Source organism: Scyliorhinus torazame, chromosome X (genome assembly GCF_047496885.1).
Source record: "Scyliorhinus torazame isolate Kashiwa2021f chromosome X, sScyTor2.1, whole genome shotgun sequence".
In the NCBI taxonomy this organism is placed as follows: Eukaryota; Metazoa; Chordata; class Chondrichthyes; order Carcharhiniformes; family Scyliorhinidae; genus Scyliorhinus; species Scyliorhinus torazame.
Window position 1 is genome coordinate 36853118 of NC_092738.1, and position 27244 is coordinate 36880361.

The 27244-nt window shown below is 49.7% G+C and overlaps 1 protein-coding gene and 1 long non-coding RNA gene across 3 annotated transcripts in view; one reads left to right on the forward strand and one right to left on the reverse strand.

The window, feature by feature from the left end:
• On the reverse strand, positions 1-20047 carry LOC140405533 (uncharacterized). The gene is made up of 2 exons (XR_011938631.1): positions 19907-20047; positions 1-334 (listed from the first exon to the last, which is right to left on the reverse strand). It is a non-coding gene; the product is annotated as an uncharacterized lncRNA (long non-coding RNA).
• The window catches only part of igfbp6b (insulin-like growth factor binding protein 6b), a 16441-nt gene continuing 9204 nt past the window's right edge, over positions 20008-27244 (forward strand). For both annotated transcript variants that reach the window (XM_072494089.1, XM_072494090.1), the window contains exons 1-2: positions 20008-20338; positions 23433-23629. In XM_072494089.1, the coding sequence (XP_072350190.1) occupies positions 20008-20338; positions 23433-23629 (528 nt within the window). The remainder of the gene's footprint in view (positions 20339-23432; positions 23630-27244) is intronic.

A 27244-nucleotide genomic window follows, 5' to 3' on the forward strand; every position in this document is an offset into this window, starting at 1 on the left:
TTCAGTGACATTTATATTTAATTCTTCATCAGGTTAAACAAATCCTTCAGTTACAATGTGCAGCCTAGTAGAAAGGAGGGGCAGGCTGGCTGAATGAGTTTTGTACATGAATAGATAGGTGCAGACATGATGGGCCGTAGGGCCTGGTTCTGTGCTGATAAACGACTGATGACCATGACTTAGTTGTGACGATCTAACTTAAAACGTTAATGGTTTGCAGTTCCATGACTTAGCTGTTTGAATCCTCTGGCAGTCTGTTCTCGTCTATCTGTTCCGGAACAAGTTCGCACCAGAAGGAGAAGTGGATTGATTGTAGCAATGGAGGATTCCGATTCTGGAAAAGAATGAGTATAAATAACTCCATAGAAAAAGCTGACGAAGGTTACTTCTGGCTGGCTTCATGGCGCCATGTCTTAGTGAGGACACAAACTCGATTTATGTTTGAAATACAATTTCTTAGGCTAAATCGTGTTATTACCGGAAAAGGCAAGGTTGTTCAATGGACACCAACAAATCTGAAACCGTAACAAAGCACGTTCACCTGCAGCAAGACAGCATCAATATGGATTGACGGCTGGACTGAATACTGGTCTCCACGTGATGGCAGTTTCCATTTCAACCAGAAAGCACAATTCAGAGCGGACAAAAGTCATAATTTGCCCTGAACACTTGCGCGCCCATGCACCATGATTTGGGAAAACATAAACAAAGAACCTGCACAGAGTCAAAGATTCATCCTCTCTTGGGAGTGTTTGATGGGGACAGTGTAGAGGGAGCTTTACTCTGTATCTAACCCCGTGCTGTACCTGTCCTGGGAGTGTTTGATGGGGACAGTGTAGAGGGAGCTTTACTCTGTATCTAACCCCGTGCTGTACCTGTCCTGGGAGTGTTTGATGGGGACAGTGTAGAGGGAGCTTTACTCTGTATCTAACCCCGTGCTGTACCTGTCCTGGGAGTGTTTGATCGGGACAGTGTAGAGGGAGCTTTACTCTGTATCTAACTCCGTGCTGTACCTGTCCTGGGAGTGTTTGATGGGGACAGTGTAGAGGGAGCTTTACTCTGTATCTAACCCCGTGCTGTACCTGTCCTGGGAGTGTTTGATGGGGACAGTGTAGAGGGAGCTTTACTCTGTATCTAACCCCGTGCTGTACCTATCCTGGGAGTGTTTGATGGGAACAGTGTAGAGGGAGCTTTACTCTGTATCTAACCCCGTGCTGTGCCTGTCCTGGGAGTGTTTGATGGGGACAGTGTAGAGGGAGCTTTACTCTGTATCTAACCCCGTGCTGTACCTGTCCTGGGAGTGTTGGATGGGGACAGTGTAGAGGGAGCTTTACTCTGTATCTAACTCCGTGCTGTACCTGTCCTGGGAGTGTTTGATGGGGACAGTGTAGAGGGAGCTTTACTCTGTATCTAACCCCGTGCTGTACCTGTCCTGGGAGCGTTTGATGGGGACGTGTAGAGGGAGCTTTACTCTGTATCTAACCCCGTGCTGTGCCTGTCCTGGGAGTGTTTGATGAGGACAGTGCAGAGGGAGCTTTACTCTGTATCTAAACCCGTGCTGTACCTGTCCTGGGAGTGTTTGATGGGGACAGTGTAGAGGGAGCTTTACTCAGTATCTAACACCGTGCTGTACCTGTCCTGGGAGTGTTTGATGGGGACAGTGTAGAGGGAGCTGTACTCTGTACCTAACCCCGTGTTGTACCTGTCTTGGGAGTGTTTGATGGGGACAGTGTAGAGGGAGCTTTACTCTGTATCTAACCCCGTGCTGTACCTGTCCTGGGAGTGTTTGATGGGGACAGTGTAGAGGGAGCTTTACTCTGTATCTAACCCCGTGCTGTACCTGTCCTGGGAGTGTTTGATGGGGACAGTGTAGAGGTAGCTTTAGTCTGTATCTAACCCCGTGCTGTACCTGTCCTGGGAGTGTTTGATGGGGACAGTGTAGAGGGAGCTTTACTCTGTATCTAACCCCGTGATGTACCTGTCCTGGGAGTGTTTGATGGGCACAGTGTAGAGGGAGCTTTACTCTGTATCTAACCCCGTGCTGTACCTGTCCTGGGAGTGTTTGATGGGGGCAGTGCAGAGGGAGCTTTACTCTGTATCTAACCCCGTGCTGTACCTGTCCTGGGAGTGTTTGTTGGGGACAGTGTAGAGGGAGCTTTACTCTGTATCTAACCCCGTGCTGTACCTGTCCTGGGAGTGTTTGATGGGGACAGTGTAGAGGGAGCTTTACTCTGTGTCTAACCCCGTGCTGTACCTGTTCTGGGAGTGTTTGATGGGGACAGGGTAGAGGGAGCTTCACTCTGTATCTAACCACATGCTGTACCTGTCCTGGGAGTGTTTGATGGGGACAGTGTAGAGGGAGCTTTACTCTGTATCTAACCCCATGCTGTACCTGTCTTGGGAGTGTTTGATGGGGACAGTGTAGAGGGAGCTTTACTCTGTATCTAACCCCGTGCTGTACCTGTCCTGGGAGTGTTGGATGGGGACAGTGTAGAGGGAGCTTTACTCTGTATCTAACTCCGTGCTGTACCTGTCCTGGGAGTGTTTGATGGGGACAGTGTAGAGGGAGCTTTACTCTGTATCTAACCCCGTGCTGTACCTGTCCTGGGAGCGTTTGATGGGGACGTGTAGAGGGAGCTTTACTCTGTATCTAACCCCGTGCTGTGCCTGTCCTGGGAGTGTTTGATGAGGACAGTGCAGAGGGAGCTTTACTCTGTATCTAAACCCGTGCTGTACCTGTCCTGGGAGTGTTTGATGGGGACAGTGTAGAGGGAGCTTTACTCAGTATCTAACACCGTGCTGTACCTGTCCTGGGAGTGTTTGATGGGGACAGTGTAGAGGGAGCTGTACTCTGTACCTAACCCCGTGTTGTACCTGTCTTGGGAGTGTTTGATGGGGACAGTGTAGAGGGAGCTTTACTCTGTATCTAACCCCGTGCTGTACCTGTCCTGGGAGTGTTTGATGGGGGCAGTGTAGAGGGAGCTTTACTCTGTATCTAACCCCGTGCTGTACCTGTCCTGGGAGTGTTTGATGGGGACAGTGTAGAGGTAGCTTTAGTCTGTATATAACCCCGTGCTGAACCCGTCCTGGGAGTGTTTAATGGGGACAGTGGAGAGGGAGCTTTACTCTGTATCTAACCCCGTGCTGTACCTGTCCTGGGAGTGTTTGATGGGAACAGTGTAGAGGGAGCTTTACTCTGTATCTAACCCCGTGATGTACCTGTCCTGGGAGTGTTTGATGGGCACACTGTAGAGGGAGCTTTACTCTGTATCTAACCCCGTGCTGTACCTGTCCTGGGAGTGTTTGATGGGGGCAGTGCAGAGGGAGCTTTACTCTGTATCTAACCCCGTGCTGTACCTGTCCTGGGAGTGTTTGTTGGGGACAGTGTAGAGGGAGCTTTACTCTGTATCTAACCCCGTGCTGTACCTGTCCTGGGAGTGTTTGATGGGGACAGTGTAGAGGGAGCTTTACTCTGTGTCTAACCCCGTGCTGTACCTGTCCTGGGAGTGTTTGATGGGGACAGGGTAGAGGGAGCTTCACTCTGTATCTAACCACATGCTGTACCTGTCCTGGGAGTGTTTGATGGGGACACTGTGGAGGGAGCTTTACTCTGTATCTAACCCGGTGCTGTACCTGTCCTGGGAGTGTTTGATGGGGGCAGTGTAGAGGGAGTTTTACTCTGTATCTAACCCCGTGCTGTATCTGTCTTGGGAGTGTTTGATTGGGACAGTGTAGAGGGAGCTTTACTCTGTATCTAACCCCGTGCTGTACCTGTCCTGGGAGTGTTTGATAGGGGCAGTGCAGAGGGAGCTTTACTCTGTATCTAACCCCGTGCTGCACCTGCCTTGGGAGTGATTGATGGGGACAGTGTAGAGGGAGCTTTACTCTGTATCTAACCCCGTGCTGCACCTGCCTTGGGAGTGATTGATGGGGACAGTGTAGAGGGAGCTTCACTCTGCATCTAACCCCGTGCTGTACCTGTCCTGGGAGTGATTGATGGGGTCAGTGTAGACGGAGATTTGCTCTGTATCTAACCCCGTGCTGAACCTGTTCTTGGAGTGTTTTATGGGGACAGTGTAGAGGGAGCTTTACTGTGTATCTAACCCCGTGCTGTACCTGTCCTGGGAGTGTTTGTTGGGGACAGTGTAGAGGGAGCTTTACTGTGTATCTAACCCCGTGCTGTACCTGTCCTGGGAGTGTTTGTTGGGGACAGTGCAGAGGGAGCTTTACTCTGTATCTAACCACGTGCTGTACCTGTCCTGGGAGTGTTTGATGGGGACAGTGGAGAGGGAGCTTTACTCTGCATCTAACCCCGTGCTGTACCTGTCCTGGGAGTGATTGATGGGGTCAGTGTAGAGGGAGATTTGCTCTGTATCTAACCCCGTGCTGGACCTGTCCTTGGAGTGTTTTATGGGGACAGTGTAGAGGGAGCTTTACTGTGTATCTAACCCCGTGCTGTACCTGTCCTGGGAGTGTTTGTTGGGGACAGTGTAGAGGGAGCTTTACTCTGTATCTAACCCCGTGCTGTACCTGTCCTGGGAGTGTTTGATGGGGGCAGTGCAGAGGGAGCTTTACTCTGTATCTAACCCCGTGCTGTACCTGTCCTGGGAGTGTTTGTTGGGGACAGTGTAGAGGGAGCTTTACTCTGTATCTAACCCCGTGCTGTACCTGTCCTGGGAGTGTTTGATGGGGACAGTGTAGAGGGAGCTTTACTCTGTGTCTAACCCCATGCTGTACCTGTCCTGGGAGTGTTTGATGGGGACAGTGTAGAGGGAGCTTTACTCTGTATCTAACCCCGTGCTGTACCTGTCCTGGGAGTGTTTGATAGGGGCAGTGCAGAGGGAGCTTTACTCTGTATCTAACCACGTGCTGCACCTGCCTTGGGAGTGATTGATGGGGACAGTGTAGAGGGAGCTTTACTCTGTTTCTAACCCCGTGCTGCACCTGCCTTGGGAGTGATTGATGGGGACAGTGTCGAGGGAGCTTTACTCTGCATCTAACCCCGTGCTGTACCTGTCCTGGGAGTGTTTGATGGGGTCAGTGTAGAGGGAGATTTGCTCTGTATCTAACCCCGTGCAGGACCTGTCCTTGCAGTGTTTTATGGGGACAGTGTAGAGGGAGTTTTACTGTGTATCTAACCCTGTGCTGTACCTGTCCTGGGAGTGTTTGTTGGGGACAGTGTAGAGGGAGCTTTACTCTGTATCTAACACCGTGCTGTACCTGTCCTGGGAGTGTTTGATGAGGACAGTGTAGAGGGAGCTTTACTCTGTATCTAACCCCGTGCTGTGCCTGCCCTGGGAGTGTTTGATGGGGACAGTGTAGCGGGAGCTTTACTCTGTATCTAACCCCGTGCTGTACCTGTCCTGGGAGTGTTTGATGGGGACAGTGTAGAGGGAGCTTTACTCTGTATCTAACACCGTGCTGTACCTGTAATGGGAGTGTTTGATGGGGACAGTGTAGAGGGAGCTTTACTCTGTATCTAACCCCGTGCTGTACCTGTCCTGGGAGTGTTTGATGGGGACAGTGTAGAGGGATCTTTACTCTGTACCTAACCCCGTGCTGTACCTGTCCTGGAAGTGTTTGATGGGGACAGTGTAGAGGGAGCTTTACTCTGTATCTAACCCCGTGCTGTACCCGTCCTGGGAGTGTTCAATGGGGACAGTGTAGAGGGAGCTTTACTCTGTATCTAACCCCGTGCTGTACCTGTCCTGGGAGTGTTTGTTGGGGACAGTGTAGAGGGAGCTTTACTCTGTATCTAACCCCGTGCTGTCCCTGTCCTGGGAGTCTTTGATGGGGACAGTGTAGAGGGAGCTTTACTCTGTATCTAACCCCGTGCTGTACCTGTCCTGGGAGTGTTTGTTGGGGACAGTGTAGAGGGAGCTTTACTCTGTATCTAACCCCGTGCTGTACCTGTCCTGGGAGTCTTTGATGGGGACAGTGTAGAGGGAGCTTTACTGTGTATCTAACCCCGTGCTGTACCTGTCCTGGGAGTGTTTGTTGGGGACAGTGTAGAGGGAGCTTTACTCTGTATCTAACCACGTGCTATACCTGTCCTGGGAGTGTTTGATGGGGACAGTGTAGAGGGAGCTTTACTCTGTATCTAACCCCGTGCTGTACCTGTCCTGGGAGTGTTTGATGGGGACAGTGTAGAGGTAGCTTTTGTCTGTATATAACCCCGTGCTGAACCCGTCCTGGGAGTGTTTAATGGGGACAGTGGAGAGGGAGCTTTACTCTGTATCTAACCCCGTGCTGTACCTGTCCTGGGAGTGTTTGATGGGGACAGTGTAGAGGGAGCTTTACTCTGTATCTAACCCCGTGATGTACCTGTCCTGGGAGTGTTTGATGGGCACAGTGTAGAGGGAGCTTTACTCTGTATCTAACCCCGTGCTGTACCTGTCCTGGGAGTGTTTGATGGGGGCAGTGCAGAGGGAGCTTTACTCTGTATCTAACCCCGTGCTGTACCTGTCCTGGGAGTGTTTGTTGGGGACAGTGTAGAGGGAGCTTTACTCTGTATCTAACCCCGTGCTGTACCTGTCCTGGGAGTGTTTGATGGGGACAGTGTAGAGGGAGCTTTACTCTGTGTCTAACCCCATGCTGTACCTGTCCTGGGAGTGTTTGATGGGGACAGTGTAGAGGGAGCTTTACTCTGTATCTAACCCCGTGCTGTACCTGTCCTGGGAGTGTTTGATAGGGGCAGTGCAGAGGGAGCTTTACTCTGTATCTAACCACGTGCTGCACCTGCCTTGGGAGTGATTGATGGGGACAGTGTAGAGGGAGCTTTACTCTGTATCTAACCCCGTGCTGTACCTGTCCTGGGAGTGTTTGATGGGGTCAGTGTAGAGGGAGTTTTACTGTGTATCTAACCCCGTGCTGTACCTGTCCTGGGAGTGTTTGTTGGGGACAGTGTAGAGGGAGCTTTACTCTGTATCTAACCACGTGCTGTACCTGTCCTGGGAGTGTTTGATGGGGACAGTGTAGAGGGAGCTTTACTGTGTATCTAACCCCGTGCAGTACCTGTCGTGGGAGTGTTTGTTGGGGACAGTGTAGAGGGAGTTTTACTGTGTATCTAACCCCGTGCTGTACCTGTCCTGGGAGTGTTTGTTGGGGACAGTGTAGAGGGAGCTTTACTCTGTATCTAACCACGTGCTGTACCTGTCCTGGGAGTGTTTGATGGGGACAGTGTAGAGGGAGCTTTACTCTGTATCTAACCCCGTGCTGTACCTGTCCTGGGAGTGTTTGATGGGGACAGTGTAGAGGGAGCTTTAGTCTGTATCTAACCCCGTGCTGAACCCGTCCTGGGAGTGTTTAATGGGGACAGTGGAGAGGGAGCTTTACTCTGTATCTAACCCCGTGCTGTACCTGTCCTGGGAGTGTTTGATGGGGACAGTGTAGAGGGAGCTTTACTCTGTATCTAACCCCGTGATGTACCTGTCCTGGGAGTGTTTGATGGGCACAGTGTAGAGGGAGCTTTACTCTGCATCTAACCCCGTGCTGTACCTGTCCTGGGAGTGTTTGATGAGGGCAGTGCAGAGGGAGCTTTACTCTGTATCTAACCCCGTGCTGTACCTGTCCTGGGAGTGTTTGTTGGGGACAGTGTAGAGGGAGCTTTACTCTGTATCTAACCCCGTGCTGTACCTGTCCTGGGAGTGTTTGATGGGGACAGTGTAGAGGGAGCTTTACTCTGTGTCTAACCCCGTGCTGTACCTGTCCTGGGAGTGTTTGATGGGGACAGGGTAGAGGGAGCTTCACTCTGTATCTAACCACGTGCTGTACCTGTCCTGGGAGTGTTTGATGGGGACAGTGTAGAAGGAGCTTTACTCTGTATCTAACCCTGTGCTGTACCTGTCCTGGGAATGATTGATGGGGACAGTGTAGAAGGAGCTTTACTCTGTATCTAACCCCGTGCTGTACCTGTCTTGGGAGTGGTTGATGGAGACAGGGTAGAGGGAGCTTTACTCTGTACCTATCCCCGTGCTGTACCTGTCCTGCGGGTGTTTGATGGGTACAGTGTAGAGGGAGCTTTACTCTGTATCTAACCCCGTGCTGTACCTGTCCTGGGAGCGTTTGATGGGGACAGTGTGGAGGGAGCTTTACTCTGTATCTAACCCCGTGCTGTACCTGTCCTGGGAGTTTTTGACGAGGACAGTGTAGAGGGAGCTTTCCTCTGTATCTAACCCCATGCTGGACCTGTCTTGGGAGTGTTTGATGGGGACAGTGAAGAGGGAGCTTTCCTCTGTATCTAGCCCGGGCTGTTCCTGTCCTGGGAGTGTTTGATGGGGACAGTGTAGAGGGAGATTTGCTCTGTATCTAACCCCGTGCTGTACCTGTCCTTGGAGTGTTTGATGGGGACAGTGTAGAGGGAGCTTTACTCTGTATCTAACCCCGTGCTGTACCTGTCCTGGGAGTGTTTGATGGGGACAGTGTAGAAGGAGCTTTATTCTGTATCTAACCCCGTGCTGTACCTGTCCTGGGAGTGTTTGATGGGGACAGTGTAGAGGGAGCTTTACTCTGTATCTAACCCCGTGCTGTACCTGTACTGGGAGTGTTTGATGGGGCAGTGTAGAGGGAGTTTTACTCTGTATCTAACCCCGTGCTGTACCTGTACTGGGAGTGTTTGATGGGGACAGTGCAGAGGGAGCTTTACTCTGTATCTAACACCGTGCTGTACCTGTCCTGGGAGTGTTTCATGGGGACAGTGTAGAGGGAGCTTTACTCTGTATCTCACCCCGTGCTGTACCTATCCTGGGAGTGTTTGATGGGGACAGTGTAGAGGGAGCTTTACTCTGTATCTACCCCCGTGCTATTCCTGTCCTGGGAGTGTTTGATGGGGACAGTGTAGAGGGAGCTTTACTCTGAATCTAACCCCATGCTGGACCTGTCTTGGGAGTGTTTGATGGGGACAGTGCGGAGGGAGCTTTACTCTGTATCTAACCCCGTGCTGTACCTGTCCTGGGAGTGTTTGATGGGGACAGTGTAGAGGGAGCTTTACTCTGTATCTAACCCCGTGCTGTACCTGTCCTGGGAGTGTTTGATGGGGACAGTGTAGGGGGAGCTTTACTCTGTATCTAACCCCGTGCTGTACCTGTCCTGGGAGTGTTTGATGGTGACAGTGTAGAGGGAGCTTTACTCTGTATCTAAACCGTGCTGTATCCGTCCTGGGAGTGTTTGATGGGGAGAGTGTAGAGGGAGCTTTACTCTGTATCTAACCCCGTGCTGTACCTGTCCTGGGAGTGTTTGATGGGGACAGTGTAGAGGGAGCTTTACTCTGTATCTAACCCCGTGCTGTACCTGTAATGGCAGTGTTTGATGGGGACAGTGTAGAGGAGCTTTACTCTGTGTCTAACCCCGTGCTGTACCTGTCCTGGGAGTGTTTGATGGGGACAGTGTAGAGGGAGCTTTACTCTGAATCTAACCCTGTGCTGTACCTGTCCTGGGAGTGTTTGATGGGGCCAGTGTAGAGGGAGCTTTACTCTGTATCTAACCCCGTGCTGTACCTGTCCTGGGAGTGTTTGATGGGGACAGTGTAGAGGGAGCTTTACTCTGAATCTAACCCCGTGCTGTACCTGTCCTGGGAGTGTTTGATGGGGACAGTGTAGAGGGAGCTTTACTCTGAATCTAACCCCGTGCTGTACCTGTCCTGGGAGTGTTTGATGGGGACAGTGTAGAGGGAGCTTTACTCTGTATCTAACCCCGTGCTGTACCTGTCCTGGGAGTGTTTGATGGGGACAGTGTAGAGGGAGCTTTACTCTGTATCTAACCCCGTGCTGTACCTGTCCTGGGAATGTTTGATGGGGACAGTGTAGAGGGAGCTTTACTCTGTATCTAACCCTGTGCTGTACCTGTCCTGGGAGTGTTTGATGGGGACAGTGTAGAGGGAGCTTTACTCTGTATCTAACCCCGTGCTGTACCTGTCCTGGGAGTGTTTGATGGGGACAGTGTAGAGGGAGCTTTACTCTGAATCTAACCCCGTGCTGTACCTGTCCTGGGAGTGTTTGATGGGGACAGTGTAGAGGGAGCTTTACTCTGAATCTAACCCCGTGCTGTACCTGTCCTGGGAGTGTTTGATGGGGACAGTGTAGAGGGAGCTTTACTCTGTATCTAACCCCGTGCTGTACCTGTCCTGGGAGTGTTTGATGGGGACAGTGTAGAGGGAGCTTTACTCTGTATCTAACCCCGTGCTGTACCTGTCCTGGGAGTGTTTGATGGGGACAGTGTAGAGGGAGCTTTACTCTGAATCTAACCCTGTGCTGTTCCTGTCCTGGGAGTGTTTGATGGGGACAGTGTAGAGGGAGCTTTACTCTGTATCTAACCCCGTGCTGTACCTGTCCTGGGAGTGTTTGATTGGGACAGTGTAGAGGGAGCTTTACTCTGTATCTAACCCCATGCTGTACCTGTCCTGGGAGTGTTTGATGGGGACAGTGTAGAGGGAGCTTTACTCTGAATCTAACCATGTGCTGTTCCTGTCCTGGGAGTGTTTGATGGGGACAGTGTAGAGGGAGCTTTACTCTGTATCTAACCCCGTGCTGTACCTGTCCTGGGAGTGTTTGATGGGGAGAGTGTGGAGGGAGTTTTACTCTGTATCTAACCCTGTGCTGTACCTGTCCTGGGAGTGTTTGATGGGGTCAGTGCAGAGGGAGCTTTACTCTGTATCTAACCCCGTGCTGTACCTGTCCTGGGAGTGTTTGATGGGGACAGTGTAGAGGGAGCTTTACTCTGTATCTAACCCCGTGCTGTACCTGTCCTGGGAGTGTTTGATGGGGACAGTGTAGAGGGAGCTTTACTCTGAATCTAACCCTGTGCTGTACCTGTCCTGGGAGTGTTTGATGGGGACAGTGTAGAGGGAGCTTTACTCTGTATCTGACCCCGTGCTGTACCTGTCCTGGGAGTGTTTGATGGGGACAGTGTAGAGGGAGCTTTACTCTGAATCTAACCCCGTGCTGTACCTGTCCTGGGAGTGTTTGATGGGGACAGTGTAGAGGGAGCTTTACTCTGAATCTAACCCCGTGCTGTACCTGTCCTGGGAGTGTTTGATGGGGACAGTGTAGAGGGAGCTTTACTCTGAATCTAACCCCGTGCTGTACCTGTCCTGGGAGTGTTTGATGGGGACAGTGTAGAGGGAGCTTTACTCTGTATCTAACCCCGTGCTGTACCTGTCCTGGGAGTGTTTGATGGGGACAGTGTAGAGGGAGCTTTACTCTGTATCTAACCCCGTGCTGTACCTGTCCTGGGAATGTTTGATGGGGACAGTGTAGAGGGAGCTTTACTCTGTATCTAACCCTGTGCTGTACCTGTCCTGGGAGTGTTTGATGGGGACAGTGTAGAGGGAGCTTTACTCTGTATCTAACCCCGTGCTGTACCTGTCCTGGGAGTGTTTGATGGGGACAGTGTAGAGGGAGCTTTACTCTGAATCTAACCCCGTGCTGTACCTGTCCTGGGAGTGTTTGATGGGGACAGTGTAGAGGGAGCTTTACTCTGAATCTAACCCCGTGCTGTACCTGTCCTGGGAGTGTTTGATGGGGACAGTGTAGAGGGAGCTTTACTCTGTATCTAACCCCGTGCTGTACCTGTCCTGGGAGTGTTTGATGGGGACAGTGTAGAGGGAGCTTTACTCTGTATCTCACCCCGTGCTGTACCTGTCCTGGGAGTGTTTGATGGGGACAGTGTAGAGGGAGCTTTACTCTGTATCTAACCCCGTGCTGTACCTGTCCTGGGAGTGTTTGATGGGGACAGTGTAGAGGGAGCTTTACTCTGAATCTAACCCTGTGCTGTTCCTGTCCTGGGAGTGTTTGATGGGGACAGTGTAGAGGGAGCTTTACTCTGTATCTAACCCCGTGCTGTACCTGTCCTGGGAGTGTTTGATGGGGACAGTGTAGAGGGAGCTTTACTCTGAATCTAACCCCGTGCTGTACCTGTCCTGGGAGTGTTTGATGGGGACAGTGTAGAGGGAGCTTTACTCTGAATCTAACCCCGTGCTGTTCCTGTCCTGGGAGTGTTTGATGGGGACAGTGTAGAGGGAGCTTTACTCTGTATCTAACCCCGTGCTGTACCTGTCCTGGGAGTGTTTGATGGGGACAGTGGAGAGGGAGCTTTACTCTGTATCTCACCCCGTGCTGTACCTGTCCTGGGAGTGTTTGATTGGGACAGTGTCGAGGGAGCTTTACTCTGTATCTAACCCCATGCTGTACCTGTCCTGGGAGTGTTTGATGGGGACAGTGTAGAGGGAGCTTTACTCTGAATCTAACCATGTGCTGTTCCTGTCCTGGGAGTGTTTGATGGGGACAGTGTAGAGGGAGCTTTACTCTGTATCTAACCCCGTGCTGTACCTGTCCTGGGAGTGTTTGATGGGGAGAGTGTGGAGGGAGTTTTACTCTGTATCTAACCCTGTGCTGTACCTGTCCTGGGAGTGTTTGATGGGGTCAGTGCAGAGGGAGCTTTACTCTGTATCTAACCCCGTGCTGTACCTGTCCTGGGAGTGTTTGATGGGGACAGTGTAGAGGGAGCTTTACTCTGTATCTAACCCCGTGCTGTACCTGTCCTGGGAGTGTTTGATGGGGACAGTGTAGAGGGAGCTTTACTCTGTATCTAACCCCGTGCTGTACCTGACCTGGGAGTGTTTGATGGGGACAGTGTAGAGGGAGCTTTACTCTGTATCTAACCCCGTGGTGTACGTGTCCTGGGTGTGTTTGATGGGGACAGTGTAGAGGGAGCTTTACTCTGTATCTAACCCCGTGCTGTACCTGTCCTGGGAGTGTTTGATGCAGACAGTGTAGAGGGAGCTTTACTCTGAATCTAACCCTGTGCTGTTCCTGTGTGTGTGAGAATCACAGACACAGTCTCCACTCTGATCATTGTGTATTGCTGCCTTTGCTGAGAGTGCTTCTTGTGGAAGAAACACTGAGTTGAGTGTTTCAGTCTCACTGAGATGATTGAATAACGGAGTAGACTGCCACCTAGAGGATTGAATGCAGATCAGCTTGAAGTCTTCGGGAAATATCTGTTTCGCAGTCAATTTCCAAATCCGTTTGCACTTGTTGCTGGAGTGAAAATAGTTTGCGGAGGTGTCAAAGGAGCTCGGTCAACTTAATAAGTCTTCCTCAATCTTACGTTGAATACTCCGTGACCAGGGCATAGTACCTCAGAATCTGCGGGGCAGGTTGGAGGGACTGAGTGGTTCCTGATCCTCATTCATTTCTATGTTTCTGTGTTGAACTTGGTTGTTGGGGAATGATGCCTGGAAACTTTCCTTCTCACAAAGTCAAAAAATCGGAAACTCTCTTTGAGGCTGGTGCCCACTGGAGGTTTGCAAGCCCAGATGACTCATTTTCCATTGCATCCGGGTGGTCAAGGTGTCGTGTTGGCTGTTCTGATGCACAAATGATCCAACACGGCTGTAGATGGTACAATACCAAGGTGGCCGGAGAGAATTAAAATACGGATTTGCCACGAGTCCAGTGACTGGTGGAATGTGCTTGAGGGTCTCTGTATGAATTGCACCGTTAACTGGGGGATTTTGAACAAGAGGACACTGTACCTTCACCTAAATCCTACCATTAAAGATGGAACATTACAAATATAAAATGGTGGCCTGGATATGAAAATTCATAATATACAAAGAGATAATCTTCCAAAATAAAGTTGCAGGTTTATTCCTCGCCCAGCTGAGAGTCCCAGTCCCAGAGTCATACAGTCCAAGAAAGGCCCTTCTGCCCATCGAGTCTGCACTGACAGGCGGGATTCTCTGTACGTTCACATTCGCGGGATTCTCCGGTTCCGCTGCACTGAATGGGAGATTTGGTTCAGCGCCAAATTCCCCGTCCTCGCTCGCAGCGATAGCGGGGCCATCTCCCAGCAGAGAATCCCGGCTTAGGTCGACACTGATCCCACTTCCCAACACTTGGTCCATTGCCTTGAACGTTATGGCATTTCAAGTGCTCATCCACCAACGTTTCAAAGGCTGTGAGGTTTCCTGTCTCCACCACCCTCCAGGCTGTGCGTTCCAACTCCCATCACCCTCTGGGAGAAAAGGTTTTCCTCAAATCCCCTCTAAATCTCCTGCCCCCACCTTAAAATTGTGCCCCCTTATTATTGACCCCTCAACTAAGGGGAACAGTTGTTCCCTATCCACCCTGTCCATACCGCTCACAATCTTATCCACCTCAATCAGGTCCACCCTCAGCCTTCTCTGCTCGAAGGAAAACCCGAGCCTATCCAGCCTCTCTTCATAGCTCAAATGCTCCATCCCGGTGAATCTCCTCTGCACCCTCTTCAGTGCAATCACATCCTTCCTATAGTGTGGTGACCAGAACTGCACCAGTACTCCAGCTGTGGCCTCATCAAAGTCCTGTACAGCTCCAACATAACCTCTTGCAATCTATGCCACAACTGATAAAGGCAAGTGTCCTGTATGCCCTTCTTAACCACCCTATTAGCCTGTTCTGCTGCATTCAGGTATCTGTGAACAAGCACAAGATCCCTCTGTTCCTCTGAGCTTCCTAGTGTCCAGCCATTCATTGAAATGTTCTGTTTTTAGCAATCATAGGTGCAACACACCAATTCTAATTCTCTGCCCACACCAGACGTGTACCATACCGATGAGAAATGGTTCTCGTTTGTATCCTTTCCATGAGAAACATTATGATCAGCACCGTTTTTTTCCTTGAAGAATCACAGTTATTTCCTCTCTTATTGAGATGCGGACAAGAATTGATCTCTTTAACCATACTCTGCCTATTGAGCAACAGCGGTTTGCTGTGCTGGATTCATACGCCACGGGGAGTGTGAAAAGGACTGTTGTGTTATTCACCCTGGGGTAACACGGACTGCAACTGGATGCAGTTGTACTTGAAAGTAGACTCCACGTTGTGATGTTAGTTCAATACCCTTTATTGAACTTGTTAAGCAGTGCACACAGTTCGCTGTGGGTTGACACTCTACTAATCTCAGTGTGCTTACTATAACTAACTAGACCCAGACTAGCTCTGAGCCACGCGTAGAAGGTGTTGAATGATTTGTACACCCTGACTGTCACTGCAGTTGTCATCAGTGGAAAGAGGCAGAGTGCTGATGCCTCATGTGTTTTATAGTGGGAGACCACCCTCTAGTGTTCTGCCTGGTGATTGGTTGTGTTCTGTCCTGTGTGTTGATTGGCTGTACTGGGTGCCTGTCACTGCCTGTCTGTATCTCATTATGTGCATGAGTGCATATCATGACAAGGACCTTGCATGGCTTCCAGGCACCGAGTGCATTTATTACCCAAATGCAACTCCCCAAAGGGCAGTGGAACTCAGATAATGGATAGGAAATAAAACTGGAGAATCACGTCCGACCAAAAAAGTTTAATGGAGGAAGCCGCGGTGTTAGATTTCACCCTAATAGGGGGAGGCAGGGCGGCACAGTGGCTAGCACTGTTGCCTCACAGCTCCAGGGTCCCAGGTTCGATTCCCGGCTTGGGTCATTGTCTGTGTGGAGTCTGCACGTTCTCCCCGTGTCTGCATGAGTTTCCACCGGGTGCTCCGGTTTCCTCCCATGATCATAATGAATGGCAGAGCAGGCTCGAAGGGCCGAATGGCATCCTCCTGCTCTTAATTTCTACGTATGTTTCGACGTGACAACAACCTGCATTTCTGTTGCACCTTCGATGGGCCACCAGGTCCTACCTTACTTCAGAGGAGCGTAAGCAGACAAACACTGAGAGTGGGCAGACGGACGAGCTGTCAGCACAGATGAGTGAACGCAGTCGTAGGGTTTCAGCAGCTTCGGAATGAGTGAGTGGAGAAGAGGTCGAGGGTTTGGTGAGTCGGTGGAAGGGGGGGGGGTGGAATTCCAGAGCTCAGAGAGAACGCAACTGAAGGCATGTCTGTAAATGTCAGGTCAAAGGAAACTGCCGATATTCAAGAGACCAGAATTGGAGTGGCCGGGAATTTGTGTCGTGCTGCGGGAGGTTACAAAGTTAGGTCGAACTTTGAAAATAAGGATGAGAATTTTAAAATGGCGGTGGTGGGGGGCCGGGGTGGGGGATGGGGGGGGGCTAGCTTGGGAACAGAGTTGAGTTTGTGGCAGACACCACCAAGGCTTAATAGTTACCATGTTATTGTTCACATTTGCAGCTAGGGTCACTGTCTGTGTGGAGTCTGCACATCCTCCCCGTGTGTGCGTGGGTTTCCTCCGGGTGCTCCGGTTTCCTCCCACAGTCCAAAGATGTGCAGGTTAGGTGGATTGGCCATGATAAATTGTCCCTTAGTGTCCAAAGGTGTGCAGGTTAGGTGGATTGGCCATGTTAAATTGCCCCTTAGTGTCCAAAGATGTGCAGGTTAGGTGGGTTGGCTATGTTAAATTGTCCCTTAGTGTCCAAAGATGTACAGGTTAGGTGGATTGACCATGATAAATTGCCCCTTAGTGTCCAAAGATGTGCAGGTTAGGTGGATTGGCCGTGTTAAATTGCCCCTTAGTGTCCAAAGATGTGCAGGTTAGGTGGATTGGCCGTGTTAAATTGTCCGTTAGTGTCCAAAATTGCCCTTAGTGTTGGGTGGGGTTACTGGGTTACGGGGATAGGGTGGAGGTGTGGGTTTGGGTAGGGTGCTCTTTCAAAGAGCCGGTGCAGACCCGATGGGCCGAATGGCCTCCTTCTGCACTGTAAATTCTATGATGATTCTATGAATAACATATTAACTATCATCAGGACAATGAAAACTAGCAGCTATGGAACATTTTATTCGGCATTTTAAAATTACAAAACTACTGGTTTACGAAAAGTACTTACCTGCGCAAAAATACTTATCAGCATTATTCTGTGGTGAGTAACTCACCTCCTGACCCCCCAAAGCCTGTCCACCATCTACAAGGCACAAGTCAGGAGTGTGATGGAACACGCTCCACTTGCCTGGATGAGCGCAGCTCCAACAACACTCAAGAGGCTCAACACCATCCAGGACAAAGCAGCCCTGCTTGATTGCTCCCCTTCCACAAACATTCACTCCCTCCACCACCGACGCACAGTGGCAGCCGTGTGTACCATCTACAAGATGCACTGCAGCAACTCACCAAGGCTCCTTAGGCAGCACCTTCCAAACCCACGACCTCTACCATCTAGAAGGACAAGAGCAGCAGATACCTGGGAACCCCACCACCTGGAGGTTCCCCTCCAAGTCACTCACCATCCTGACTTGGAAATATATCGCCGTTCCTTCACTGTCGCTGGGGCAACATCCTGCAACTCCCTCCCTAACAGCACAGTGGGTGCACCTACACCACAGGGACTGCAGCGGCTCACCACTTTCTCAAGGAAAATTAGGGGCGCGATTCTCCGAGACCCGCGCCGGGCCGGAGAATTGCCGCAACCGCGCCACGCCGCCCCGAAGCCGGCGGGCGATTCTTTGCGCCGGCGTGTTTGGCACGGCGTCGGTCGCGGGCCGCTGTACGCGCCGGGGCCGCCGATTCTCCGGCCCGAACGGGCCGAGCGGAAACGGCAGAGTCCCGCCGGCGCCATTCACCCCTGGTCGCTGCCGGCAGGAACAGTGCGCGAAGGGTCGGGGGGCGGCCTGTGGGGCAGGGAAAAGCGCTCCTTCACTGGGGGGGGGGCCTCCGATGGGGTCTGCCCGCGATCGGGGCTCACCGATCGGGGGGCCGGCCTCTCCCCGCCCCGGGCCTACTTTGTTCCGCTTCCGGACCCAGAACCCCCGCGCCATGTTGCTTAGGGGCCGGGGCGCTGAAGAAGTCCCCGCGCATGCGCGGGTTGGCGTGGCCCAACTGCGGGTGCGTGGGTTGGCACGGTGCCCATTTGGCACCGGGAAGGGAGGCTGGAGTGGCATGAACTGCTCCAGCGCCATGCTGGCCCCTTGTGGGGGACAGAATCGGTCGTCCCCGTGTCCGTTTCGCACTGTTGTGAAACGCGACGGCGTTCATGACGGCGCAAACACTTAGTCGCCATTTTGGAGAATCGCCCCCTAGGGGTGGGCAACAAATGCTAACTTTGTGAGGGACTCTCACATCCCGAGAATGAATTTTAAATAATCTTATGTGTGAAAATTCTAATCCATAAGAAATAACTGTCTATAAAACATGTTATGAATAAATAAAAACTTATTGACATTAAATGATTGTTGTAAGAAGAAAAAATACTTAACAAATGTTTGTATTCTCACATACTTACCCATAAGGAATACTTACACTGATCTGCAATAAATATTTATTTACAAGAAATACTTATACTGGCCAATAAGGAATATTTGTACTTATCTGCAACAACTATTTACTTACAATAAATCATTATATTGTATTCTGAAATACTGATCTATAAGCAATATTTAAACTTATTTGAAATAAATATTTATTTACAAGAAAAAAATATTTTATATTCTCGGGGGCAGTTTGGTGGGGCAGTGGTTAGCACTGCTGCCTCATGGTGCCGAGGACCCAGGTTCAATCCCGGCCCCGGGTCACTGTCCGTGTGGAGTTTACACATTCTCCCCGTGTCTGTGTGCGTCTCACCCCCACAACACAAAGATGTGCAGGGTAGGTGGATTGGCCACACTAAATTGCCCCTTCATTGGGAAAAAAGAATTGGGTACTCTTAATTTCTATTCACTAACACTGATCTATAAGGAATATGTATACCTATCTGCAATAAATATTTATTTACAAGAAGTAATTACTTTACATCCTCAAATACTGATCAATAAGGATTATTTATACTTATCTGCAATAAGTGTTTATTTGCAAGAAATATTATTTTATATACTCAAATACTGATCAATAAGGATTATTTATACTTATCTGCAATAAGTATTTATTTACAAGAAATATTATTTTATATACTCAAATACTGATCAATAAGGATTATTTATACGTATCTGCAATAAGTATTTATTTACAAGAAACTATTATTTTATATACTCAAATACTGATCAATAAGGATTATTTATACTTATCTGCAATAAGTATTTATTTACAAGAAACTATTATTTTATATACTCAAATACTGATCAGTAAGGATTATCTATACTTATCTGCAATAAGTATTTATTTACAAGAAATATTATTTTACATACTCAAATACTGATCAGTAAGGACTATTTATACGTATCTGCAATAAGTATATATTTGCAAGAAACTATTATTTTATATACTCAAATACTGATCAATAAGGATTATTTATACCTATCTGCAATAAGTATTTATTTACAAGAAATATTATTTTATATACTCAAATACTGATCAATAAGGATTATTTATACTTATCTGCAATAAGTATTTATTTACAAGAAACTATTATTTTATATACTCAAATACTGATCAATAAGGATTATTTATACGTATCTGCAATAAATATATATTTACAAGAAATATTATTTTATATACTCAAATGCTGACCAATAAGGATTATCTATACTTATCTGCAATAAGTATTTATTTACAAGAAACTATTATTTTATATACTCAAATACTGATCAATAAGGATTATTTATACTTATCTGCAATAAGTATTTATTTACAAGAAACTATTATTTTATATACTCAAATACTGATCAATAAGGATTATTTATACTTATCTGCAATAAGTATTTATTTACAAGAAACTATTATTTTATATACTCAAATACTGATCAATAAGGATTATTTATACTTATCTGCAATAAGTATTTATTTACAAGAAACTATTATTTTATATACTCAAATACTGATCAACGAAGGTGATTTAGAACCGAAAATCCCAGTCATTGAAATGAACAAAAATCCTCATCCAAGAGCACAGATAACACGTGTCTGAAAACAAATGGGAAAAGTTAAAAAGCAAAGAGTAAACTTTGGTGCTGCCTCTTTGGGCACCCTGTTGACAAGTTTTCAGGGCGGGTAAGAGGGGGGCTCCTGTAATCCTCCCACCCCCTGTGTCATTTCACTGCTCACTTACCTATTATCCAGGTTCCGGGGCCTGGCCCTGCTTGCCTATTTAAAAAGAGGGGGACCAACAAGCTGGGCAATGTGGTGGAGCGAGTCAAGTTGCTGCAAACCATGCTGAGGATCTGCTTACTGCTCGCCTGCTCGGCTCTGCCCAGTCAGCTGGGTGCACTGGGGGCGATGATCGAGTGTGCCCCGTGCAACGAGAGGGCCATGTCTGCCTGCCACCCCCCCAGGGGCTGCGAGCTGGTGAGAGAGTCCGGCTGTGGCTGCTGCCTGACATGCGCGCTGGCGGAGGGAGCGGCGTGCGGAGTTTACACCGAGAGTTGCGCTTCTGGGCTCAGGTGCGTCCCCCGCAGCGGCGACAAAGCGCCGCTCCAGGCGCTGCTGCACGGACGGGGCATGTGCCGCAGCCTCAAGCGGAGGAACCAGGTCCAGCTGACGGGTGAGTCCAGGCATTGTGGCAGAATGTGTTCAAATAGCCAGAGGTTAATGTGTGCGCAAGTCAATTTCCACAGAGTCAGTTTCCACAGTTGCACGATCGGTTTCCATCATTGCAAAATGACCAAAGCTTTGAGACAGTTTTTGGGGGGGGGGAGGAACCAGTTTAGAGAAGTACAAGATGTTTGAAGGTTTTGAAATGAATGAAGCCAGGAACGGCAATGTGTGTATTTGTGTGTCAGTATTGACTAATTGAGAATGAAGGAATGGGAGTTTGGCTGTGCTCACTATTCAATCTCCTGGCAATGCTCACTAATACAGCTGACACCGAGTGGACACTGTCTCAGGCACTGTTTAGCACTGCTGCCTCGCAGCACCAGGGATCCGGGTTTGATTCTGACCTCGGGTCACTGTCTGTGTGGAGTCTGCACGCTCTCCCCATGTCTGTGTGGGTTTCCTCCGGGTGCTCCGGTTTCCTCCCACAGTCCAAAGATGTGCAGGTTAGGTGGATTGGCCATGTTAAATTGTCCTTAGTGTCCAATGATTAGATGGGGTTACTGGGATAATGTTGGGGGAGTGAGCATAGATAGGGTGCTCATTCAGAGGGTTGGTGTGGACTCAATGGGCCGAATGGTGGCCTCCTGCACTGTAGGGATTCTATTCTATGGTAAGGTACCAACGGTAGCACAGTGGTTATCACTGTTGCTTCACAGCACCAGGGTCCCAGGTTTGATTCCCGGCTTGGGTGACTGGGTGTGCGGAGTCTGCACGTTCTCCCCGTGTCTGCGTGGGTTTCCTCCGGGTGCTCCGGTTTCCTCCCACAAGTCCCGGAAGACGTGCTTGTTAGGTGAATTGGACATTCTGAATTCTCCCTCAGTGACCCGAACAGGCACCGGGAATGTGACGACTAGGGGCTTTTCACAGTAACTTCATTGCAGCTACTTGTGACAATAATAAAGATTATTATTATAAGAACAGCTGAGATAGCTTGGTAGCACAGTGGTTAGCACTGCTGCCTCACGGCGCCGAGGTCCCGGGTTCGATCCCGGCTCTGGGTTACTGTCCGTGTGGAGTTTGCACATTCTCCCCGTGTCTGCGTGGGTTTCGCCCCCACAACCCAAAGATGTGCAGGGTAGGTGGATTGGCCACGCTAAATTGTCCCTTAATTGGAAATAATTAATTGGGTACGCTAAATTTATTTTAAAAAAAATATAAGAACAGCTGCCCACAGCTATGAAACACTGGTGCCCAAGGCTTGACCACAATGCACTTCCCGGTTGAATATCCCAAGTTCAGAATTGTGCTTGGGGGGGGGGGGGGGGGGGCTTTCTTTGAAACTGTGGATTATAGTCATAGACGAGATTGAAGGAGGTGAGGAATTCTCCAGTCCTGAAGTAAGTTTTCTTTCCATAAGGAGTGATCTGAACACTGTGAGGACGCTGGGAGGGAGCTGTTCCAGATGTTAACGTGTCCAGGCACAGACCTCTGACAGATTAAAGTAGTTGTGTTACCATAAGCACTGAAACACTCCCTTGGCACTGCACTGGAGGGGTAGCCTGGGTTCTGTGTCCCTCCAGTCTCCGGAGTGGGGGCCTCTTCACTCCCAGATACAGATGGCAACCGTCCTTATCAAAAAAACGTTGGCCTAGATCTTGCAGAGAGCCGCAATGCCAGGCGCCAGCAATTCCTCGCACTCTTGCTGCCAACCATTTTCAGCTGCATCTTCCGATCACCATTGAAACAGAACTGGGCAGTGCAGAATCTCCAGGGTAAGTTCAACATACTTAGGGTGGGGGTCAAGGGCGGGGGTGATTGCTTCCTTGATATGACAGCTGCCTGAATCAGGTACGTTTTTGTTGAAAAGTCTTGGAATGAATTGAGTGTGGGTGAGCGAATGGACAAGCGGGTGGTGGGGGGCAATACTCAGGTTCATAGAATCATAGGATTTACAGTGCAGGAGGCCATTTGGCCCATCGAGTCTGCACCGGCCCTTGGAAAGAGCACCCGACCCTAAGCCCACACCTCCACCCTATCCCCGTAACCCAGTAACCCCACCTAACCTTTTTGGACACTTAAGGGGCAATTGATCATGGCCAATCCACCTAACCTGCACATCTTTGGACTGTGGGAGGAAACCGGAGCACCCGGAGGAAACCCACGCACACACTGGGAGAACGTGCAGACTCCGCACAGACAGTGACCCAAGCCGGGAATCGAACCTGGGACCCTGGAGCTGTGAGGCAACAGTGCTAACCACTGCGCCACCAAGCTATCTCAGCTGTTCTTATAATAATAATCTTTATTAGTGTCACAAGTAGCTGCAATGAAATTACTGTGAAAAGCCCCTAGTCGCCACACTCCGGCACCTGTTCGGGTCACAGAGGGAGAATTCAGAATGTCCAATTCACCTAACAGCACGTCTTTCGGGACTTGTGGGAGGAAACCGGAGCACCCGGAGGAAACCCACGCAGACACGGGGAGAACGTGCAGACTCCACACAGGCAGTGACCCAAGGCCGGGAATCAAACCTGGGACCCTGGAGCTGTTGTGTCTGACCCTCTGCAGCGTCCTGATGCGCATCTCCTAGCATACACCACGTGTTGGGTGATCCAGGGCGCAGAGGATTCGGGGCCGATAAGTTATCTCTGCCGGGTTTGCAGGGGAGGGGGAACATCTTTTGTGAGATGAAATCCACTTGAGTTCCCTCTGCTGACAAGAGCTGGTACTGCAAAAGAAAGCAGCCCTGAGAGTGGAACTCATTCAGTGCGACACAGAAATGATTTGTGTTCTGTTTGCAAAGATTTTTATTGCAACTGCAGCGGGGTATGCTACCATTTGTGTAAACGTGGAATTGCTAACCGAGCCCAATATTGTCCAAATGTTTTTATTCCCCCTCAACCCCGGAGTGTTGAACCCAATTCGGGCTCCGTCACAATTGAGTGATATACTCCGAGACGGGAGTAAACTGGGGTATGGAGCGGGTTGGATGTGGTCTGTGTGAAGCAATTGTGCTTAAATGGAATTGGAAATGTTGCATATTCCTTGCATTGGACAGGAGTGACTCCTGGCCTGACCTGATCTGTTCATTATTCCCGCAGGAAAGCCCCTGGATGGTGAGGAGAAATATTCCATGGCAAATAGGGATCACGGTGGTAAAAACCAGGGCATGCGACTGGCAAATCCTAGCCAGCATTTGGCAGCGAAACCGCATCGTGGAAATCGCCATTCAAAGCCCACCGTAGTGAACCCATCCAAACTGCCAGCTGTCAGCACGCCTATGGCAGATTCTGAATATGTAAGTGCCAGGTTTGGGATTGGCAGGGAGCATGGGGAACTGAATGAGTTCCAGCCAGGTTTAAAGTGCATTGAATTCCTGTCCAGGAGAACTTAAAGTTAGAGCAACAACAGAGGATGCTGAGAAAACCCAGCGGTTCTGGCAGCATCTGTAAAGAGAGATTAATGTCTCGAGTCCTTTGTCTCTTCATCAGAACTAAAGAGAGTGTGAAATGTTCTGAAGGGGGGGGGGGGGCTCCAAAATTAATCAGGCAACCCCCCCCCCCCCCCCCCCCCCCCCCCCCCCGCCCCCCCCCCCCCCCCCCCCCCGAGTTTGGATATTCTTTGTTAAGAACTTTGCCTCAGTTTTCTTTTTAATGATCACGGTTTTAAAAACCGCTGAATGCCTCCGATCGCACTGGCTTCAGAACGGCGTCGATCGGATCATCAGACCGACCTCCTTGATGCAAAGCAGCGCAGCATGCCGCAAAATGGCACGCAATGACGCAAAAGGTTAAATCGAATTTGGAAGACGCAAATCGGGACGAGCAACCCTATAAAACTGCGCGCAACTTTTAAAGCGAAATGACTTGAAGCAGGGCGGCGTAAAACGGGGACCCACTCTATGTACCTTTTTGGAGTGTTGCAATGGCAAAAAAGTGGCAACCAATTGGAGTGCGATGCACAAAATGATATTGTAGATGTGAGTCTCGTTGTTAATTCGAGCATGCTTTTCTCCGTATCTGGGCGTTTCTCCGTGTCTGGGACAATGTGGCCTTTGGCGTTAAAGAAGCATGAGTGAGCAGGGACAGTGGGGGTCTCATTTTCATTGATGTGATTGGACGTATCCAGTGAGGTTCTGGCAGTGTGGCCCTGTGAGAGTCTCCAGAATCATTGCTGTGTACGACACCACCTTGCGATGAAGAAAGCCTTTGATTTGCCGGAATCTGTAGGTGATACTGACTGGATTTGTGGGAGGAGACATACCCTATGTCCCTCTGCAAAATGTTGTGGGCAAAAGATGGGCATCAGGAAAGTGGTGCCCAGTGAAATGGAGCCACTATGGATGGCCCAGTGTTTTCATCAGTTCAAGTTGACTCTTCAATCTCCTCTTCAACCCACCACTCCTGACCTACTAAAGTCTCTTTTACAATGTTTTTTTAAAAATTCATTTACAGGATGTGGGTGTCGCTGACTAGGCCAGCATTTGTTGCCCATCACTAGTTACCCTTGAGAAGGTGGTGGTGAGTCGCCGCCTTGAATCGCTGCAGTCCCTGAGGTGTAGGTACACCCACTGTGCTGTTAAGGAGGGAGTTCCAGGATGTCGCCCCAGCGACAGTGAAGGAACGGCCGATATATTTCCAAGTCAGGGTGGTGAGTGACTTGGAGGGGAACCTCCAGGTGGTGGGGGTCCCAGGTATCTGCTGCTCTTGTCCTTCTAGATGGTAGATGTCGTGGGTTTGGAAGGTGCTGTCTGAGGAACCTTGGTGAGTTGCTGCAGTGCATCTTGTAGATGTACACACGGCTGCTACTGTTCGTCGGTGGTGGAGGGAGTGAATGTTTGTGGAAGGGTAGCATCACGGTAGCACAGTGGTTAGCACTGTGGCTTCACAGCTCCAAGGTCCCAGGTTCGATTCCCGGCTTGGGTCACTGTCTGTGCGGAGTCTGCACGTTCTCCCCGTGTCTGTGTGGGTTTCCTCCGGGTGCTCCGGTTTCCTCCCACATGTCACGAAAGACGTGCTGTTGGGTGAATTGGACATTCTGAATTCTCTCTCTGTGACCCGAACAGGCGCCGGAGTGTGGCAACTAGGGGCTTTTCCCAGTAACCTCTTTGCAGTGTTAATGTAAGCGCACTTGTGACAATAAAGATTATTATTATATTATTAAAAACGTTCCCTTTATAAATCAGAATCATCTCCCTCTCCCCGTTGATTCAACTGTATAACCCAAGTGCAGATAGGAACTAACCCTGAGCGTTGTTATGGCCGAATATATTGATGAAATAGTGTTGGTGTAATGCAGAAACACGAATCCCAAGGGTGAGAACAAATATTCTCCAAAAACCACCAGTTAATTGAATTGCTCCAGATTGTCTCCTTTGACAAAGTTCTCAGTGAGTGTGATGATGTTGAGAAATGGGGGTGTCAGGAGGAGAGGACGGAAACGGGCCATTCAATTCTCGGACCTGCTCCGTCATCCGATAAAATCACAACTGATCTGGTTGCCCATGGAACTCCATTTCTCCTGTTATAATCCTCGACTGTCCTGGTCAATCAAAAATCCATCTCACCCAGCCTTGAATAGATTCAATGACCTGGCTTCCTCAGCTCTCTGAGGAAGGCAATTCCACAGACTAACAACGCCCGGAGAAGGAAATTATCCTCGTCTCCATCTTAAACTTGAACTGTGTCATAGAATCATCACATTTACAGGGCACAAGGAGGCCATTCGGCCCAGCAAGTCTGCACCTGACCCTCCGAAAGTGCACCCTACCTAGGTCCACGCCCCCCACCTTATCCCGTAACCCCACCTAACCTTTTGGACACTAAGGGCAATTTATCATGGCCGATCCACCTAACCCACACGTCTTTGGACTGTGGGAGGAAACCGGAGCACCCGGAGGAAACCCACGCAGACACGGGGAGGACGTGCAGACTCCGCACAGAGAGTGACCCAAGCCGGGAATCGAACCTGGGACCCTGGAGCTGTGAGGCAGCTGTGTGCCACCATGCTGCCCTGGGGCAGTTAAAGCTTTCCAGGTCAGTCAGACAGTTGGATGCGATTGTACTGGAGAGGGTGCAGAGGAGGTTCACCGGGATGGAGCATGTGAGCTATGAGGGGAGGCTGGATAACCTCGGGTTGGAGTAGAAAAGGCGGCAAGGGGACCTGATCGAGGTGTATAAAATGTTGAGGGGTATGGACAGGGTGTGGATAGGAAGCAGCTGTTTCCCTTAGTTGAAGGATCAATATGGAGGGGGCATAATTTTAAGGTGAAAGGCAGGAGGGTTAGAGGGGATTTGAGTAAAAACCTTTTCAGCCAGAGGGTGGTGGGAATCTGGGATGCACGGCCTGGGAGGGTAGTAGGGGCAGGAAATCTCACAACCTTTAAAAAGTACTTGGATTGGGCGGCACGGTGTCACTGTGGGTTAGCACTGCTGCCTCACGGCGCCGAGGTCCCAGGTTCGATCCCGGCTCTGGGTCACTGTCCGTGTGGAGTTTGCACATTCTCCCCGTGTCTGCGTGGGTCTCACCCCCACAACCCAAAGATGTGCAGGGTAGGTGGATTGGCCACGCTAAATTGCCTCTTAATTGGAAAAAATAATGAATTAGGCACATTAAATTTATTTAAAAAAGAACTTGGATGAACACTTGAAATGTCGTAACGTTCAGGGCCATGGGCCAAGTCTGGGAAGTGGGATTAGTGGAGATCAGATTTTTTGTTGTTGTTGATGGGCAGAAGGGCCTATTCTGTGCTGTATGATTCTCTGACAAACACATGCATTTTTAATTCAGTCAAAATTAATAGCTTGTTGAGGGACCAAAAACATTGTGAAGAGCATTTTACTGTGACCATTTTGAATAATATGAAAATGAAATGAAAATCGCTTATTGTCACAAGTAGGCTTCAAATGAAGTT